Source organism: Trachemys scripta, chromosome 1 (genome assembly GCF_013100865.1).
Source record: "Trachemys scripta elegans isolate TJP31775 chromosome 1, CAS_Tse_1.0, whole genome shotgun sequence".
NCBI lineage: Eukaryota > Metazoa > Chordata > Testudines > Emydidae > Trachemys > Trachemys scripta.
Window position 1 is genome coordinate 307674536 of NC_048298.1, and position 18715 is coordinate 307693250.

An 18715-nucleotide genomic window follows, 5' to 3' on the forward strand; every position below is an offset into this window, starting at 1 on the left:
TGTAGGGGTTGCCAGGGTCGCCCTTGGATCCTCTGTTAATGTTACTGAATTCTTTGGAGGACTGAGAAAGCCACAAATGGTAGCTGGTCCCAGCTCGGCTTTCGGGAAACAGGACTGTCAGCAAACTGGTAGGTGACAGTTCCAGCGAAAGGAGTGACTATAGACTTCCCTAACTCGGGGGAGTCCTTGCACTGGGTGGGAATATGGTGTGCTTGGGCAAAATCCAGATCCATGAAACTGCACAAGGCTCCCAATTCCACAAGCACCTCAGGTTGGTATTGGGCATTGCAGGGTGCTTGAGTTGGAGAGGTGTTGGGCGCTGATTGGCCATCACCAGGGAACTGGTGGGCAAAGTGTTTGAGTAGCCTGCTGGGGAAAGAGGAACGGCACCAACCCAGCCTGTACTCCCCCTATCAGGGCTGAGGGTTGGTGTTTTCTCATCAGGGTGCAGCCTAGACCTTCACAGGGCAGCTTGATGCAAAGTGTCCTGGTTCCTCATAGTACAGGTAGAGGCCTGATTCCCAGCATTGATTCTTCTCCATGTCAGAGAGGTGGTGCCAGACCTGATCGACTTGCATGCATTTGAGCAACAGAGGCAGGAGTGGTGATATGGGAGGCTGGAGCCGGAAGGGCTGGCAGGAGCCAGGAAGACTATCTTTTTTCTCAGCAACTCAGGACTAGGAGCCCAGCATAGGCGGCGGGTATAATAGGCCAGGGGAAATTCTGCCTCCCCCTGTGCTGCTGTGGCCGCTGAACCCCCAGTTGCAGGGTTTGGCAGTGAAGTTTTTGCTTTATGATGTCCCAGGCAGGTTCCAGGGTGGCTGAGGCGGCACATACCGTCTCCTCAGATGCCCAGGAACCTGCATGGGGCATATCAAAAGTGTCTTCTAACAGACGCTTTTTCCCTGGGTGGGCTGGGTCCGGGGAGGGGAAGCATGGCACTGCTTCAGCCAGCCCTGGGCTCCTCCAGGCATGTGGATGGGGGGGACTCAGGGCTTCAGCCAGCCTGGGGCTCCTGTGGCCAGGGGAGGCGGGGGAAGAGGGGCCTTGTGGCTCTGGCCATTGGGGGGGGGGTAGGGGTCTCAGGGCTCGGGCCATGGGAAGGGTACAGGTGGTTATGTGAATGCACTCTGCTGACACTAAGAGCATAGTGTAGACATATTCATATATGGAGATATACCTATCTCATAGAGCTGGAAGGTCATAGAGTCCAGCCCCCTGTCTTCACTAGCAGGACCAAGTACTGATTTTTGCCCCAGATCCCTACATGGCCCCCTCAAGGATTGAACTCACAACCCTCGATTTAGCAGGCCAATGCTCAAGCCACTGAGCTATCCTTCCCCCCCACGGTTTAATTAAATTAAATTAAATTAAATTACAGCAGTTTAATTAAAGCAGTTGCTATATGTTGGCATAACTTTTGTCGACAAAACTCTGTAGTGTAGACAAGGCCTAAATCTGCCCCAAGTTTCCCTGCCAATTTTTGTGATTTTACAATCACATTTCCTATTTTTCAAAAGAGTCTCTCTCTCTCTCCCCTTGTGTAAAAGACCCACACAAACTAGGGAATTTGACTATGTGCAAAATGCTGTTAAACAAACTGAAAAGAAAGCCAGAAAAATATACTTTTTTAAATGACTTTCAGTGATTAATCATCATTAAGTGTTTATTGTAACAACTGTACAGTAGATAAAAAGTTTTCAAACCAAAGTGAGATTTTTAGCATTATATTGTCTCTGTGAATGCAGATAACCATTTTCTGCATTTGCAGTATTTTCCACATTGTCTTAAAATGCAGCTTCATTTAAAACACATTGCAGTAGTCCAACCACAAGGTGCCAAAGACACAGGTAAAAGTAACAGGTTTCAGATTAGCAGCTGTGTTAGTCTGTAGCCTCAAAAAGAACATGAGTACTTGTGGCACCTTAGAGACTAACACATTTATGCTCAAATAAATTTTTAGTCTCTAAGGTGCCACAAGTACTCCTGTTCTTTTTACAGGTAAAAGTAGCAATGTCTGTGTTGGAAAGAAAAGGCTGCTACCTGGACATCCAGAAGCAGTTGGGCATCTAATGATTCACAGATTGCTGACATCAGAGAGGCATATGCCCCTAATCATTATCACAGATACGCAGCTTCTTTTGGCTGCATTTTGATGAGAAACTCAACTGCATGAATTATCTAACTACCTAAGTGAAAACCTTGAAATGTTTATTTGCTTTTTATTATTCAGCTTCTTATACCTCTTGACATCAGTGTATTGAAGTATTTCCTTGCTGATGTAATTCCTTTATTACATTACAGTTTTTTTATATAGTGCTACTGGTCCAAAGAAGTGGATAAGGTTTATAGAAGAAATCAAATTTATATTAAACACATTATAAAAGCATTAGCACTGCAAAATGGTTAATTTAAATTAAAAATTATCTAACATAGAAGCTAAATATTGAGTTTTAGACAGTGAATTGCAGTATATGTTTACTCTTAGTAAAACACTATATTTAAATTTAAAATTACTGTCCATATTGATGACAATATAAGAAAAAACCCCAAATTTCCATGTCTTTGGTTAATTTCCTGGATATTAAAACTACCTAATAATTATACAGATATAAAATCAAATTATCCTCTATTAATGCAGTGAACTCCTGTAATTTGTCTTATAATTGCAAAATGAGTAAAGTAGTTAACTCTTATAGAAGTCTTCTGTGATTAAATACTTGGAGGAAAGTTGGTGCTGATTAACTCGATACCCAACAACTTCTTAGTGGCAGAGTCCCAATCCTTCCCAAGTTCAAGTCGATAGCAGATGGCTGGAAATTGTCTGTCAGTTCTTCTTACCCATTCCACTGCTTTCTTTACTGAAGCAAAAGCCCAGTGAATAGCACTGTATATAGAAATAAAGTGTGATTATACTGAAATATGAGAACAGTGACGTAACTGAGCAGTTCCTGCAGCTGTCTACAAACTAAGCACAATCAAATGCACCAAAGGATACAAAAAGAAAATCTTGCCCTTGCCACCGAAGTCACTTGGTGGAGAAAATATCAACAATGCTTCAACCCAATCATTAACAAAAGATCTCTTTTTATATAATATATATATATATGATAATTTGAGGCAGAGATTTCAAGGAAAAACAAAGTCTAGCCTGAGCAGCTTTCTTGTCATGGAGAAAGATGTAGGGTCAAATTCACCACAAATGTTTGGGCTTGTCTACATGGGGAAGTTAATGTGGAATAAGTTAGGGAGTGATTTTAAAGTGCACTGTCTACTTCGCACAAACTCCCTGCGTGGACACTCTTAATTCGCACTGAGTGCCTTTATGAACTTTAGCTTAATACACTTCCAAAGTGTAACAGTGCAGAGTAGTTAATGTGCACTAGCTACTTCAGTGACATAGGTGGCGTGAATTAGTCCATAAAAAGCATCTCATCAAGGCAGTAATATCAGATTTGACTCAATTTTTGGGTCCTCAATGTGTTCACATATATGCACAGTTCCTCCCATTTTCCTTTTCTCCCTACTATGTTTTAACCCAACATCACATTTTATTATTATGTACTACATTCCTGACTGAGGTTACAGGACAAAACTAATTTAAGCATCTCTCTAGTTTGTTTAGGTTTTTATATCATACTCATCATGTAGTAGGTGTGTGCCTTCCAGTAGCGCATTAAGCAACATGACATCTATCATGTGTTATTTGTAACTTGTCACAGAAACCCTAGGTATATAGAGCCAGATAACATCTCCCACAGAAACACCTGAGGCAGGGAGACTACAGAGGAAGATTTCACAAGGTTTTCCTTGCTGCAAGTTCCTATAATTTTTGGGGGTGGGTGGAAGGAGCAGGAAGGTGGGGTATAATCCCCCACACTACATGCAGGGGTTAAATTCCCAGAATTCACATACCATGGGGAATCTGCTAGAGGCCGGAGCCATCTGTATAGTATTCCTGTTCCTTCATGTGCTCCTAGATCTCTGCTGCGCTCCCCCTTCCCTTTTGGTGGAGTGGTGCTGACAGGCTCCCCAGCTGTCTGGTGTTCATTGTACCTCCCCAATAAAGGGAAGTTCCATGATGCAGAGATCGCCCATACAAAACGTAATACAGCATGCAGCTATATTATATTGCAGAGGATTCTCATCTGGGGACCATCTGCATTGCCCAGGCCACTTGGAGGGTTAATGGACAGAGTGGGGATTGTGGTGTGGATGATGTTGATATCAGGGATGGACGGTCTGGTCCAGATGATCTGTGCCATACATCTAAGAGCCTCATCAAGCCCTAAAATTCATACTGTTCCCATTTACTATATAAATGTTTTTTGCTGATGCAGGACATTGTTTATGTATTTCTTAATTTTATAGACCACATTTTGAAAACAAAGATTTTGTTGTAAGAAGCAATGCATCGACACTGTCAATTATACTTTTCATTAACAGTCATATGCTGTAGTATATTAGTTACCAATACCCAATAACTATTCATTTCACGCATGTTAAAATGTTCAGCAGTTTACATTCATACATTAAATATTTAATGTAGATCTCTGTAAATATTTAATGTATGCATGAATATAAAGCACACCTTGAAGTAGGCGAATCATCCAGTTTCATTAGAGATTTGAAGGTTATCCCTTCCAGTTGCTGATTATAACGTATGAACTGCAGTACCAAAAGTGTAGCAATCAACTGCAATACTTCTCTTCCTTTAGGACCTAAAAAGGAGGGAAAAGGGTGTGATTCCTAGTATAATTGTTACTTGTCAACATTAATATTAATACTTGTCAACAAAGTTAATATTTGATATTTTGTAGTACTTACTGTCAAAGTAATAGTCATGCTCACAAAATCTAGTTATCCTAATGCTGTTTAATTTTGTTTCATCACCCAATATACACAATAATCCATGCTTTTTTAAAAACAGTTTCAGAGACATATAGTTCGCTGCGTTGGAGTCAGAACTCAAGGGCTGGCAGTGTGCTGCTGGGTTTTTGTGGTTTGGGGTTGCTTCCATCATGTTCCACTTAGGTCTTTGTGCAAGCAGCAAGGGGAAACTTGTACAATTTCTGATCTCTGATGAAGCACTGGAGCAGCAGCTTTGGTAAGACAGTGATTAAAGTGCACATCTCAACCCAATTTTTATTTTTGCCCAGTTTGCACTCCCCATGCACACTTTAAGCACTGTCCCCAAGTGATTCAGAGAGGACAAACTTTGTTCATGTTAATTTTCTGCCTGCCAACAGCACAGAGCAATAGCTGACAAGGAAGAAGGAAATGTATACATGAAAGATGTAAACAACATAATGGGAAGGGGTGGGAAGAAGCAGTACATCAGTGTAGTTTGGAATGTATGTGTAAACAAAAAGACAATCCCTGCCCCGAAGAGCTTACAATCTAAACAGACAACACAAACACGTGTTGTGGAGGGAAGGGTATACATAGAAGCAGAGTGAACAATATGATGGCAGCAAATGTCCTTCTTCTTCAACACTTAGTCAGACAGTTGGCAGTAGCGATCATTCGCCATTTGGTCCGTTCCTGCACAACTGCAAAGGATTGACAGCCTGAGAGTCCAACATTGGAACAGACTTGATGAACCCATGTAATAGGAGGTCTGCCTCTGGGCCGCCTCTACACCTCGGTTGGTGCAATTTTATCCCGGATGTTACAAGCCACCCGGAGAATGGCGTTCGCTGGAATGTCTTGTGGCATCCTTGTGACATGTCTGAAAAGTATAAGGTGCCGCGTGCGTAGACCCGAACAACCACAAACATCTGCATTACAGATGAAGTCATTCCACTTTATGCCCGGTATATAATGTTGACATTTTGTGTGGAAAGCATCCAGCTGGTCCCTGTTCACTTCTACCCTCAACCAATCTGCTGAGCAGAGGATTGGCTATAGGCATCCAAATGCCATGCTAGTTCCATTTTTATGGAGGGGAGAGGTAGCAGGTCAGCTAAATGGAAAGTGAAGGGAAGAGGGTGAGGGAGACAGGGCAGGGGAAAAGAGGGTAAAAGGGGCAACAAGTTTGGAGTAAAGCTAAGGTGAAGAGACTGAGGGAGAGGAAGGGAGTTTTGAAGCAAAAAGCCATTCAGCACAGGGCAGAGAAAGTCTAGTCAAAACCACAGAAAGTTCTCCGAGGTCCCTGCTTTGTATGCCTGTCACTAGTGGCTGGAGACTCTGGCTGGCTCCTCTTTGCTGTTTATTTCCAAGCCCACATGAGGGGGAGAGTGAGAAGGGGCACTACCTAGGTCCTACTGCCCCCAGAATATAGGGAGGACTCCCCTGCATAGTTTTGGATCCAGGAGGGTGCTGGGGGAGGGATGGCCTCAGCTGGGTACCATTTTGCTTTCCTCTCCATTATGTAGAAGTGACCCCACCTTTCTGAGGATGAAAGTGGGAACATTTGAGTCTGATTTTTTTTTCTAATACAATTAAACATTTCAGAGTTGCTTAATCTAGCATGTATAATAACCAGGACAAAAAGAACCTTCACTGCTGCCCAAAATATGCTGCCTCCATAGGACAGGCACACAGCAGCCAGGACACTGAAAGAACGCTCTAGCAGAAACTTGAATTTTTAAAAATTAGTAACTTCAGAAAACTTCAAATTGATAGTGTCTATTTAAAATCTAGGGTGAGCCAATCTTAAGCCATTGTTAGTAATATGGAAAATATACATTAATATAAGCTCTGCACACACATGGTTATTACATTTAAAAAAAACAAACCAAACCATTAACTGTAATACCATCCAGCTACTTTTAATGAATGAGAAAACAACTGATGTACCTAGGGACCAAATGCCCTTTTTTGCAAGGAAAATATTGGTTAAATAATCCACATCAAGATCCAAAATAACCCCAAGTTCTGGGCTGAGATTCCAAAAGCCATCCTGTGAAATAAACCAAACAAAAAAACAGACAAAGGTCATTTAAGACATTGCAAAATTCACATTAAAATATCAAAGTACAGATAGGAAAGTAATTACAATAAAATGTTCAAATGACTTATGCAAAAAATATAATGTACTTTCGTGAATTAGTCAGTGATCCACAAACTTTAAGATCTAAAATTCAAAAGCATGATGTATCGACATCATAATTTTAATCAGTGTAGCTAAAATGGATTCTTACTGTGAGCCTATTCCTTAACCAATCCACATACTACCTGGCTACAGCCAGCGTACCAACAGTGACATATGTACCACAGTTGGAGAACCTCTGGAATAAATTATCTGACCAATCCTACATCAGTGGAGTACTAAAAACAAACCAATAAGATGAATGCAAATCATTAGCTTCTTTCCATTATTTATCCCACGTACAGTAATGTGTTATGTGCAATGATGTGTGGGTTAGAATAATGAGTGGGGCGCTCTGACTGGGAAGTGAACCTCTTGGGGGATGGGGAGGTTGAGACAGGGGAGCAGAAAGCACAAGAGGTGGGAACACTGAGTTTCAGAGGGAAGTGGGACAGCAGTGGTGGCATCAGCAGCAAGTTCTTTATTTTCAGATACAAACCAAACAAACAAACTATTAACTTGCAAAAAGTTTTAAAATAAATAATTTGAAAATTACACTAAAAATAATGCTCAAAGTAGAGTACTTCCCCAACTGAAATCAGCAGAAAAGGATCCACTCCACTGAGAAAACAACAGCCTCCATGAAATTAGTAAATGTGCTATTTGTATTGTGAAATACAATGTTAAGTTTATTAAATCCCATTCCATTTTATTTGACACAAGATTGGAAATTCTGATAAGTAGGAAAGAGACACATACTAGACAGTTTGCTACTCTCAAAACAGGCAGAACACAAAGCTTTGAACTTTCACATTCAAATCAAAATGTGTCCCAGTTGGTAAGTATAATGATCTTGAAATCAAATCTGATTTTGCATAATTTTAAAAATATTGATTCTCTAATGTTAAATATTCAATAGGGTAAATGTTTAGGCTGGCCTGAACTGGAACTGCATTTTTGTTCTTGCAGCTTTACAAGAACAAAAAACTGCAAGTGCAATATTATGCCCACAGTTACCTGTGGACACAATTAAGGTAATTTAGATGACTAAATATCTGATTTAAAGGCATAATCAGGTAAACACAAAGTAACATTAAAATGGAGGCAAGGTGCTGGAAAATCTGTCCCCTTAAACTTAATTACAGTAGTAAATTACATTGTGTTAGAAACTTTTTTTCTTTAATGAATACTCAGGTTTGGCAATCCTGCAGGAATTATTTATATATAAAAAATGTTGTAACTCACTGGATTTGACCCCAAAGTGAAGAACAACTGCTATAGACAATACTGCTGAAGGCTGTTACAATGACCAGAGGAGATAGCCAACAGGAGTAGCAAATGAGAGTTTTATGAGGGAGTTTAAAGAGGAAACATGAAGCCAAATGTACCCAATAAACATTGTCTAAATTTACGACAATAATCACTGCTCCCCTCTCCCTGCCCCCAAAAACCCTACAAGTGTAAAGAGAATGCAGCCAGAAGTCCAGCATCAAGTGAGGGCTATCCAGTTTATTGCACTGAATATAGCATGTATGATTACCTGCCTTGTGGGCAGGTGGCATGTGTGTGCATTCAGTGCAAGCAGCTCACCGAGACCAAGTACAGGCTCTTGAGACCAGAGTGAATGAACCAGATGAGCTAAGAGAGACAGATGTATGTAGAGGAGATTTTCCAGGATACAGAAGAACAGTCCCTCTCCCAGTATGATAGCCTCTGTGCTATTGAGGAGGTTGAAAGACTAGGAGAAGGAAAACATCAAACTGGAGTAGAGGGAAATAATCCCATAGTTAGGACTCTCCTTTCAGATGATGTCATGGTATCCTCTTGCACTGAGGATACCTGTCCAGGGGAGGGGACCCCAGTTATTATGAAGAGACAGTGTGACAGAATGTACCTGTGTCCACACAATTGTAATATTTTTTTGTACAAAGTATGTCTTGTAAGGTATCATTTGAAAATTCATAATTTTCTAGTAAATATTGTCCTGATGAAATATGTGTGGCAACATTGTATGTTAAGTTATAAGATTTCCCTGTATGATGTTATTAACACATGTTCCAAACCACAACCCTACCCAAGCAGAAGTTGGTGAACAGGTCTATCTCAAACAAAGGAATGTGTGCTGTGCTTGAACAGAAAACAGAGTCATCAAGCATGAAGGGAAACAAAGAAAGCTGAAACTGGTGAGGAAAAAGCAGCAAGAAACATCCTTCCCCACAAATTTTTTGTCTCTTGGTACCCAGCTGGAAATGTTTTTTAAGAGGGGAACTGAAACTATTAAAAAAAAAAAAAAGGGACACACCCCACAACACCTCCTCTCCCCGCCCATCGCACTAATGCAACCTGAAGCGACAAAGAAAGCATTCATTGGACTCTGGGAGAAGGGGTCCTGACTTAAAAAGTCTGTCAGTAAGACTGCTGAAAGCTTGTGGTGAGAAAACTCTGCTTTGAATTTAACATAGTTAAGATATGCACCAGTTGAGTTTTATCTTTATTTTTCTTATAACCATGTCGGACTTTATGCCTCATTACTTGTACTCACTTAAAATCTTTCTCCTTGCAGTTAATAAACTTGGCGGTTTTTTTGTTTTATCTAATCCAGTGTGTTTAAATTGAAATGCATGGGAAACTCCATTTGCGGTGGCAAGTTGTTTGCATACTATTTCTATTAAAGAAATAACAGACTTTATATAACTTCTATTGTCCAGGAGAGGGCTGGGTAGTAAAGGACATACATTTCTCATGGGAAAACTAAGACTGGGGGTATGTTGGGGTCACGCTGCAGTATGACCAAGGCTAGTGAGAGCTGGAGTGTAACCCAAATCTGGCTGGCAGGCCGCAGTTACACACAAATACTCAGGGTATGGCTTGCATGCTGGAAGGCTATTTGTGAGCAACCCAGGTGGGAACTCCTTCAGGCATCGTAAGGCATCCAAGATTGCAGGGCAAGGGTGGCACAGCTACTCTTTAGTCTAGATCAGTGGTCTCCAAGCTTTTTATGCACAAGATCGCTTTTTGAATTTAAGGGCAACCCAGGATCTATCCCGCCCCTTCCCCGAGGCCCCAGCCCTTCCCAAAGCCCCGCCCTGCTCACTCCATCTCCCCCTCTCTCCGTCACTCACTCTCCCCCACTCTCACTCATTTTCACTGGGCTGGAGCAGGGGGTTGGGGTTCGGGAGGGGGAGCAGGCTCTGGGCTGGGACCAAGGGGTTTGCAGTGTGGAAGGGGGCTCCAGGCTGAGCCTGGAGCAGGGGATTGGGATGCAGGAGGGGGTGAGGGGTACAAGCTCTGGGAGAGAGTTTGTGTGCAAGAGGGGGCTCCAGACTGGGGCAGAGTGTTGGGGTGCAGGAGGGGGTGCGGGTGCAGGCTCTGGGAGGAAGTTTCGGTGCAGGAGGGGGCTCCAGGCTGGGGAAGAGTGTTGCGGTGCAGGAGAGGGTATGGGGTGCTGGCTCTGAGAGGGGGCTCAGGGCTGGGGCAGAGGCTTGGGGTACAGGAGGGGGTATGGATACGTGGCTCTGGGAGGAGGGTTGGGGTGTGGGCTCCCGGCAGGGGGGTTCACTTACCTCAGGCAGCTCCCGGTTGGCGGCGCAGCAGGGCTAAGGCAGGCTCCCTCCCTGTCCCGGCCCCATGCTGATCCCGTAAGGGGCCAATGTGCCCCTGCAGCCCCTGGGAGGGGCACATGGGTACGCACACTGCTCCTGTCTGCAGGCACTGCCCCTGCAGCTCCCATTGGCCACCGTTCCACATTCCTGGCCAATGGGAGCTGCAGGGGTGGTACCGGCAGACAGGGGGAGCGCACAGAGACCCCTGCCCACCGTCCCCTTCCCCGAGGCTGCGGGGGTGTGCTGGCCCCTTCTGGGAGCGGCGTGGGGCCGGGGCAGGCAGAGAGCCTGCCTTAGCAGCAGCCCCGCTACACCACCAGACTTTTAGCGGCCAGAGATTGTGATTGACTGGGAGAGTCTCCGGGATCAACCAATCGCGATGAGGAAATTACTCACTTTGTGCAGTAACAATGGTTCTTTGAGATGTCTGTCCCTAAGGGTGCTCCACTGAAGGTGTATGTGTGCCCCTGAGCCTCTAATTGGAGATTTTTGGTAGCAGTGTCCGTTGAACCCACATACATGCTCTCCCTCCCTCATGGTCTGCCTCAAGGCTATCTAGCGCTGCACGGGCGAAGTCCCCTCACTTCCCTCTCCACCCCAGAGCCCTATAGAGAACTCCAAAGTAGAGGGGAGGAGGGCTGGTTGTGGAGCACCCATAGGGACAGACATCTCAAAGAACCATCAATACTGCACAAAGTGAGTAACTTCCTCTTCTTCTTCGAGTAGTGTCCGTATGGGTGCTTCACTATACGTGACTCCCGAGCAGTACCCACCACTGGAATATGAGATTTCAGAATGGAGTCTGTCACTACAGAGTGTACTGTGGAGTCAAAGATGGCATTGGGGGCCAAATCTTAAGTGATCGCATAAATGTTCTGCAAAAGTATGGGCAGAAGTCCAAGTCGTTGCTCTACAGATTTCTGAGATAGGGATATCTTTAAGTAATGTGACCGAGGTAGAAATTTACCTCATGGAGTGCGCATGGACTCTGGATGGAAGCAGGTTGCGTCCTTGATAACAGTGATTAATGCAACCAGAGACCCATTTGGATAGTCTTTGAGCCAATATCACAAAGTTTTTGGATCTTTCTGTGGACGAAAGGAAGAATTTAGGGGATTTCCTAAAGTCCTTAGTCCTGTCCAAGCACAATGCTAGTGTCCTTATGCAGAATCATCTCCCTGTTGTCACAATACAGTTTTGGGAAAAAACAAGGAGATGAATCTGTTGATTCATATGGAAAGTGCAGAGAAAGTAGGGAGAAACTTGGGATATGGCCTTAGGGTTACTTTGTCTTTAAAAAAGGCCGTGAATGGTGGGTGTGCCATCAGAGCCACTATTTCTCCTATGTGCCTAGCTGAGGTAATGGCAATTGGAAATGCTGTTTTTATGGACAGGTGTAAGGGAGAGCAAGTTTTCCATGGACTCAAAGGGAGGTCTAGTCAAAGCCCTGAGAACTAGATTAAGATCCCAGACTGATGCGGGAAGAGATTCCCAATGCCTTTAAGGAATCTATGCGTCAGCAGGTGAGCAAACACTGAGAATCTGTCTACCCGGCAGTGGAAAGCCGTTTTCACTGAGAGATGTACCTTAAGGGAGCTGAGAGAGAGGTTTGACCTCTTGAGGTCTAAAATGTAGTGTAAAATCAGAGGGAGGGAAGATGAGGTTGGGTCTATGTGTTTAGAATGACAACAAACTTGGAATCGTTTCCATTTTGCAGGCGAATATGTCGAGTGGTCAACTTTTGGCTGTGTAGCGACATGTCTTTGCTCATCAGAGCATTCTGCCTCTAAGCCTTGGAACTAAGAAGGAGCCAAGCCTGGAGGTGGAAGAACCGCAAGTTGGGGTGAAGGATCAGCCCATTGTTTTGAGAGAGCAGGTGAGTAATGTGCCGAAGAGGAACAGGAGGGCATATTGCCATCAGTGTCAGGTAAGGGAGCCAGACTTGTCATGGCCAGGAGGGGCAATCAGAATAACTCTCGCTTTGTCTCACTGAATGTTCAACAGGATCTTGGACAGAAGAGGAAATTGATGAGGGCGTTTCCCAGTGAATGTTTCCCCAGGCTGGCCCTGGAGCAGTAATGACATTTTTTGTTCTGGGAAGTAGCAAAGAGATCCATAATCAGAGTTCCCCTTAGGGCGAATATATCTTGAAGCACCTCTGAGTTCGGTACCCACTCATGGTCGTGACAAAAATTCTGACTGAGACTGTCGGCTGTCATGTTCTATATCCCTGGTAGATAGACAGCTGAGATAAGCACATTGTGATGGGTGCATCAATTCCAAAGTTTGAGTGCTTCCTTGCAGAGGGAGAGAGATCTGGCACACCCTTGGTGATTTATGTAAAACATACAAGTCATGTTAAGTCTATCATGACTTTCACATGGGTGTTCTTGATGAAAGGCAGAAAGTGTGCACAGGCATTCCTGACAGCCTTTAGCTCCCAAAGAGTGATATGGAAGGTCACTTGCCCTGAACCTTGTGGTTGTGTAGGTGAGCTCCCCAGCTTATTAGGAAAGCATTCATCCCAGGGTGGCGAGTCTGTGTAGTGGGAGGAACGCTCTCAAGGTTGGTGCGGATAAACTCCAGTTGCTGTACCGGGGTTCGTGCACCACTAAAATGAAGAGAACCTTGGAGAATACCCTGGGTGGAGCAGTCTGAACTGATAATGGTCCTGCCCCAAAGGTAAACCATAGGAAATTTCCTGTACAATGGTTATATTGAGATATGGAAGTAGACATCTTGTAGGTCGAGTGCTGTAAATCAATCTCCTTGCTAGTGTGACCATCTTGAAAGTCTGCACCTTCCCGTATTTGTTTAATACCCTTAGATCTAGAATGGACCTCTGACCTCCCTTCGCTTTGGGGATCAGGAAATAATGAAAGTAAAGCCCTTTGCTCCTGAGTTGCACTGGAACTGGTTCAATGGCCCCTAGGCATAACAAATGATATATTTCCTGATGAAGTAGGTTCTTATGAGAAGGGTCCCTGAAGGGGGACAGGGAAGGAGGGTTGGAATGGGGAGGGACATGAATTGAATGGCATAACTCTTCGAAATAATCTCCAGGACCCATCTGTCAGTGCTGATATTCTCACAACTGCTGTGAAATAGGGCCAGGTGACTTCTGAAGGTGACAAGCGTGTAGCTGGCAGCTCATGTTGCAAGGTATAATTGTTCAGGCCCTTGACCAACCCGTCAAAAACGCTTAGAAGAGGCGGTTTGAGAGGTCGCAGACTGGGGTGTGGTCTGCTTCTGCTTTTGAGCTCTGGTCTTCTTACACTGTGGCTAATAACAGCCTGAGATGGTGGGTATTGAGGAGATTGTGACCTGTGCTGTGGCTGAGAGGTATATCTTCTCTTCTGTCCCGCAGTGTAGATTCCTAGGGAGTGTAATGTGGTCCTGGAATCCTTCAGGATGTGGGGAGAAGAATCGGTCTTCTCTGCAAAGAGTTTGGGCCCTTCAAACAGGAAATCTTTTGCAGAGCTTTGGGAAATGCAGAAAGGTGTAGCCAAGAAGCCTGCTTCAGTACCACTGTCCTGGAGACTGGGCGGGCTGCTGTATCAGCTACATCCAGTGCTGTCTCTAGCACCAGTCTGGCTATTAACTGACCCTGTCTAAGAATGGTCTGAAACTGCTCCTTGTGTCTCTCCAGTAAATGCTCCAAAAACGCATTGAGTTTCCCATAATTAATAAAATTTTATTTGACCATGACAGTTTGGTAATTCACGACTCTAAACTAATGTCGCCGGCAAATTTGCTTCTTTGGGAGGGATGTAGTACTTTTTTTTGCTGTGTTGCTGGTTGGTGCGGTGGAGGCTGGAGTCTGCTGGATGACTTTGGTAGGATCTAGAATAGCCTCATTAATTGGGAAGGCAACTCTGGATGAGGAAGAGGTGTGCAGAATATTCACCAACTTGTGATGTGTATCTGCCACCTCCTGTAGAGGAATCTGTAGCTCATCTGCCACTCTCTTGGTATGATCCAGCAAGTTCTTAAAATCATCACCTAGTGATGGCGGGGGGGGGGGGGGGGGGGGAGACATTACAGCCTCATCTGGTGGAGATGAGGAGAAGTTTGCTTGGGGGGGTAGCTTCCCCTTCGAGTCTTTCTTCCTGTTCTGAAAAAGCTTCCTCCTCCCCCAGCTCAGGGGCTCAGGGGCTCTGGACAGCCAGGCTGTAGGAGACCATCTGGTGGACTCTCTCTGAGAGACACTGGACAGCTGCAACATGTGTGTATGTTGCCCACGGACTGCAATATAGCCACGAGGGTGGGGGGAAGGAGGGCAGGCTTGGGCAGAGGGGTTACTCCAGGTGGCCTGTATCACAATTGTGGGTTGGCTCGATGGAATTGGGGAGGACCCTTGTATTGTGATGGTGGGCCACGATGAGGAGTCAGGGAAATGACCTCCTCCTGGCCACTGTCAGACTGGTCACTGGGTAAGGGCACACAGATGAACACTATTTCTGGGGAAGAGTCAGCATGGCTTTTGTAAAGAGAAATCATGCCTCACCAATCTATTATAATACTTTGCTGGGATAAACAAACATGTGGACAAGGGAGCTCCAGTAGATATAATGTACTTGGACTTTCAGAAAGCCTTTAACATGATCCTTCACCAAAGGCTCTTAAGCTAAGTAAGCAGTCATGGGATAAGAGGGAAGATCCTCTCATGGATCAGTAACTGCTTAAAAGACAGGAAACAAAGGGTAGGAATAAATGGTCAGATTTCACAGTGGAGAGAGGTAAATAGCGGGTCCCTCATGGGTTTGTATTGGTACCAGTGCTGTTCAACATATTCATAAACAATCTGGAAAATGGGGTAAGCAGTGAGGTGGCAAAGTTTGCAGATGATACAAAATTGCTCAAGACAGTTAAGTCCAAAACTGACTGCGAAGAGTTACAAAGAGATCTCAGAAAACTGGGTGACTGGGCAACAACATGCCAGTTGAAATTCAATGTTGATAAATGCAAAGAAATGCACATGGGAAAACATAATCCCAACTATACATACAAAATGTAGGGGTCTAAATTAGCTGTTACCACGCAAAAAAGAGATTGTGGAGTCACTGTGGCTAGTTCTCTGAAAACATATGTTCAATGTGCAGAGGCAGAGAAAAAAGATAATCGTATGTTAGAAACCATTAGGAAAGGGACAGATAATAAGACAGTAAATATCATCATGCACTATAAAAATCCATTGTAAACTCACACCTTGAATACTACGTGCAGTTTTGGTTGACCCATCTCAAAAAAATATATGTTATAATTGAAAAAAAAAAATACAGAAAAGAGAAACAAAATTGATTAAGGGTATGGAACAGCTTCCATATGAGGGGAAAGAAAAGTGTAGAAAAGAAACGACCAAGGGGGATATGAAAAAGGCCTATAAAATCATGAATAGCGTGGAGAAAGTGAATAATGAAGTGTGTTATTTACCCCTTTACATAACACAAGAATGAAGGGTCACCTGATTAAATTATTGTAAACAAAGCAAACAAAATGAATTATTTCTTCAAACAACACACTGTCAACCTGTAGAACTCATTACCAGGGGATGATGTGAAGGCCAAAATTATAACTGGGTTCAAAAAAGAATTAGATAAGTTCATGGAGGACAAGTCCATCAATGGCTATTAGCCAAGATGGTCAGGGATGCAACCCCATGCTCTGGGTGTCCTAAGACTCAGACTGCCAGAAGTTGGGATTGGATGACGGGATGGATCTGTAAATAATTGCTCTGTTCTGTTCATTCCCTCTGAAGCATTTGGGCCCACGCACTGTCAGAAAAGAGAATAGCAGGCTATATGTACCATTGGTCTGATCCAGTATGGCTGTTCTTTGTTCTCACTCTAGCTCCCATTAATACTTTACTAAAGACTCTGACTGCTTATTAATTGTACCAGAACACTGAGTTGAAGATTTAGAAAATTTATCTTATAATTTCAGCATCTCAAAAATATTGAGACACATCTCTTGGTTGAGGAGGCTATTTTGAGGATTCCTAGTCTGATCACTGGAGCTGCCAATGAAATCAACAAATTCAACCAAGATTTTGTCTCATCATGTATCTTACAAAATTAGATTATAAATAAATAAGAAAGATGAATTTGCACAGTGCAAATCTGCTTATCTGATGGCAGGACTGAATGGTCTCAAAGTGCAACTGCTTTTTGAACAACAAATTGGCTTTCAAAAAGGCAACATATTGGAAATTGATTTCTTTCTGAGTAAATCTACAGAATAAATTAGATCGTTGATAGGGTGGCTGCCCCTCACTGGCAGAAAAGGGGTTAAAAGCATCCCGAGGGAGGCTGTGCTGGAGGCAGCCAATCAGAGAAGGGTTGTAGGGAGCGGCCAAGCAGGCCCATATAAAAAGGGAGCTGCATGGCAGAGAATGCAGTTCCCTGCTGGGAGCCCAAGGAGGAAGGACTGTGTCTCTGGAGGGCTGAGAGAACTGCCAGCACCCTGGACAGAGCAGTGCTGCTAGCAGAGGGGGGGGGGGGGGAGGAATGGATGACAGAGGCCCTGAGGCAAGGGCAAAGAGAATGCTGGGGCCATGAGGAAGTGGCCACACAATCCACTGCAGTAGCCACTAAGGGAAGTGGCTGAACAGTGGACTGCAGGTCCCCTGGAAGGGGGAAGCACAGTGTGTGGCACGGCCGGAGGGCTGTGTCGCTGAAGAGGATGCCATGGTCCTTCAAAAGATGTGGGTCCTAGAGCAGGAGTGACAGCGGCGAGGCACTACCCGAAGAGGGCACAGTAACATGCAGAGCTAATTCCCAAGACAGCCAGCAGAAGGCGCCAGAGTGGTCAGCGCACCCTGTCAGAGATACCAATATTGTTATTTATATTGAGGAACCCTGAGGAATACCAAGTAAATTCTCCTGTAGGACCCAACAGAAGTAACTCTTCACTAGACATAGATTTACATTTAGATGCCAACAGAAGAACCCAAAGTACACTATTTGTAATAAAAACAATTTTTAAAAAGTTATTCCTTGTATCTTGCTTTTAAGTAACGCAGATATGGAAACAACGGCACTGTACCTGATTTTGGAGCTCAAAAATCTGAGTCCAGGTTACAGCACTTGGTGGACTTTGTTGAATCCTCATCTGTGGTAATGTTTTACCAAGCTTTTTTCCCCTCATTGCTGTTAAGACAAGATCCTTAAAAAACAAACAAACAAACAAAAAAACAACAACCACACACAACAGAAATATTCACTAAGAACCTGATTCTGCCTTATTCATATTAAATAGTACTTCATCACACAACTAATTCCACTGAGATCTATGGGACTACTAGTGTAGTAAAGTAAGTTTAATCAACATGAATAAGGGTGGCAGAAACAAGATCCAAGTTTATATCACTCCATTAAAAGTTAATTAAACCTCCAAAATATAAATCACTATAAAAGAGCAGAATTTACCTCCTCTTCTTCAGCATCCCTTGATGTGGAAGTCCAGGGCAATCAAGAGCAACTACTCCTGTTTGTTTTGGCTACATGTTCAACATCAGAGAAAGGCAAAGCATAATTCAGACTTCTACTAACCTTGCTGAGCCGATGATGAAGTTTTTCTCTACGCTTTGGTGCAGTTTGTAGCATTGGTGATCCTAGTCTTAACCTAGCTGGTGAAGCAAGAACTTCAGGAGTAACTTGTGCTTCAAAATTTGCCTTCTTCAGGGTTCTGCCCACAGGAGTAAATGAGCTCTTTATATATGAAGAAAGCCCCTGAGTGAATTTAGGAGAGCAAGGAGGAAGGCCAAAAAGAGAGCAAGGAGCTTGGCCACCAAAAAGAGGGCAAGGAGGAGGGCAAGGAGGTTGGCCACCAGGAGGAGGGCAAGGAGGAGGAGGAGGAGCTTGGCCACAAGGAGGAGGGCAAGGAGCTGGGGCACCAGGAAGAGGGCAAGGAGCTAGGCCACCAGGAAGAGGAGGAGGAGGGCAAGGAGCTGGGGCACCAGGAAGAGGAGGAGGAGGGCAAGGAGCTGGGGCACCAGGAAGAGGAGGAGGAGGGCAAGGAGCTGGGGCACCAGGAAGAGGGCAAGGAGGAGGGCAAGGAGCTAGGCCACCAGGAGGAGGAG

At 44.2% G+C, this 18715-nt stretch overlaps 1 protein-coding gene across 1 annotated transcript; it reads right to left on the reverse strand.

Moving 5' to 3' along the window:
* Window positions 1-1648: 1648 nt before the first annotated feature.
* LOC117871135 (protein mono-ADP-ribosyltransferase PARP4-like) lies at window positions 1649-18621 on the reverse strand. Its single transcript, XM_034758809.1, has 5 exons — window positions 18186-18621; window positions 17680-17783; window positions 6802-6904; window positions 4592-4721; window positions 1649-2887 (listed from the first exon to the last, which is right to left on the reverse strand). Exons 2-5 carry the CDS (start codon window positions 17779-17781, stop codon window positions 2713-2715), a joined length of 510 nt encoding a protein of 169 aa, XP_034614700.1. The 5' UTR covers window positions 17782-17783; window positions 18186-18621; the 3' UTR covers window positions 1649-2712.
* Window positions 18622-18715: the final 94 nt, after the last annotated feature.

Bases quoted from the DNA above. Each gene is read 5' to 3' on its own strand.
- LOC117871135 (XM_034758809.1), bottom strand. From the start codon at position 17,781: ATGAGGGGAAAAAAGCTTGGTAAAACATTACCACAGATGAGGATTCAA. The intron at 6,905-17,679 runs GTACAGTGCCGT...TTTATTTCACAG, and splicing joins TTTTTGAGCTCCAAAATCAG to GATGGCTTTTGGAATCTCAG. The intron at 4,722-6,801 runs GTACATCAGTTG...CCTCCTTTTTAG, and splicing joins AAAGGGCATTTGGTCCCTAG to GTCCTAAAGGAAGAGAAGTA.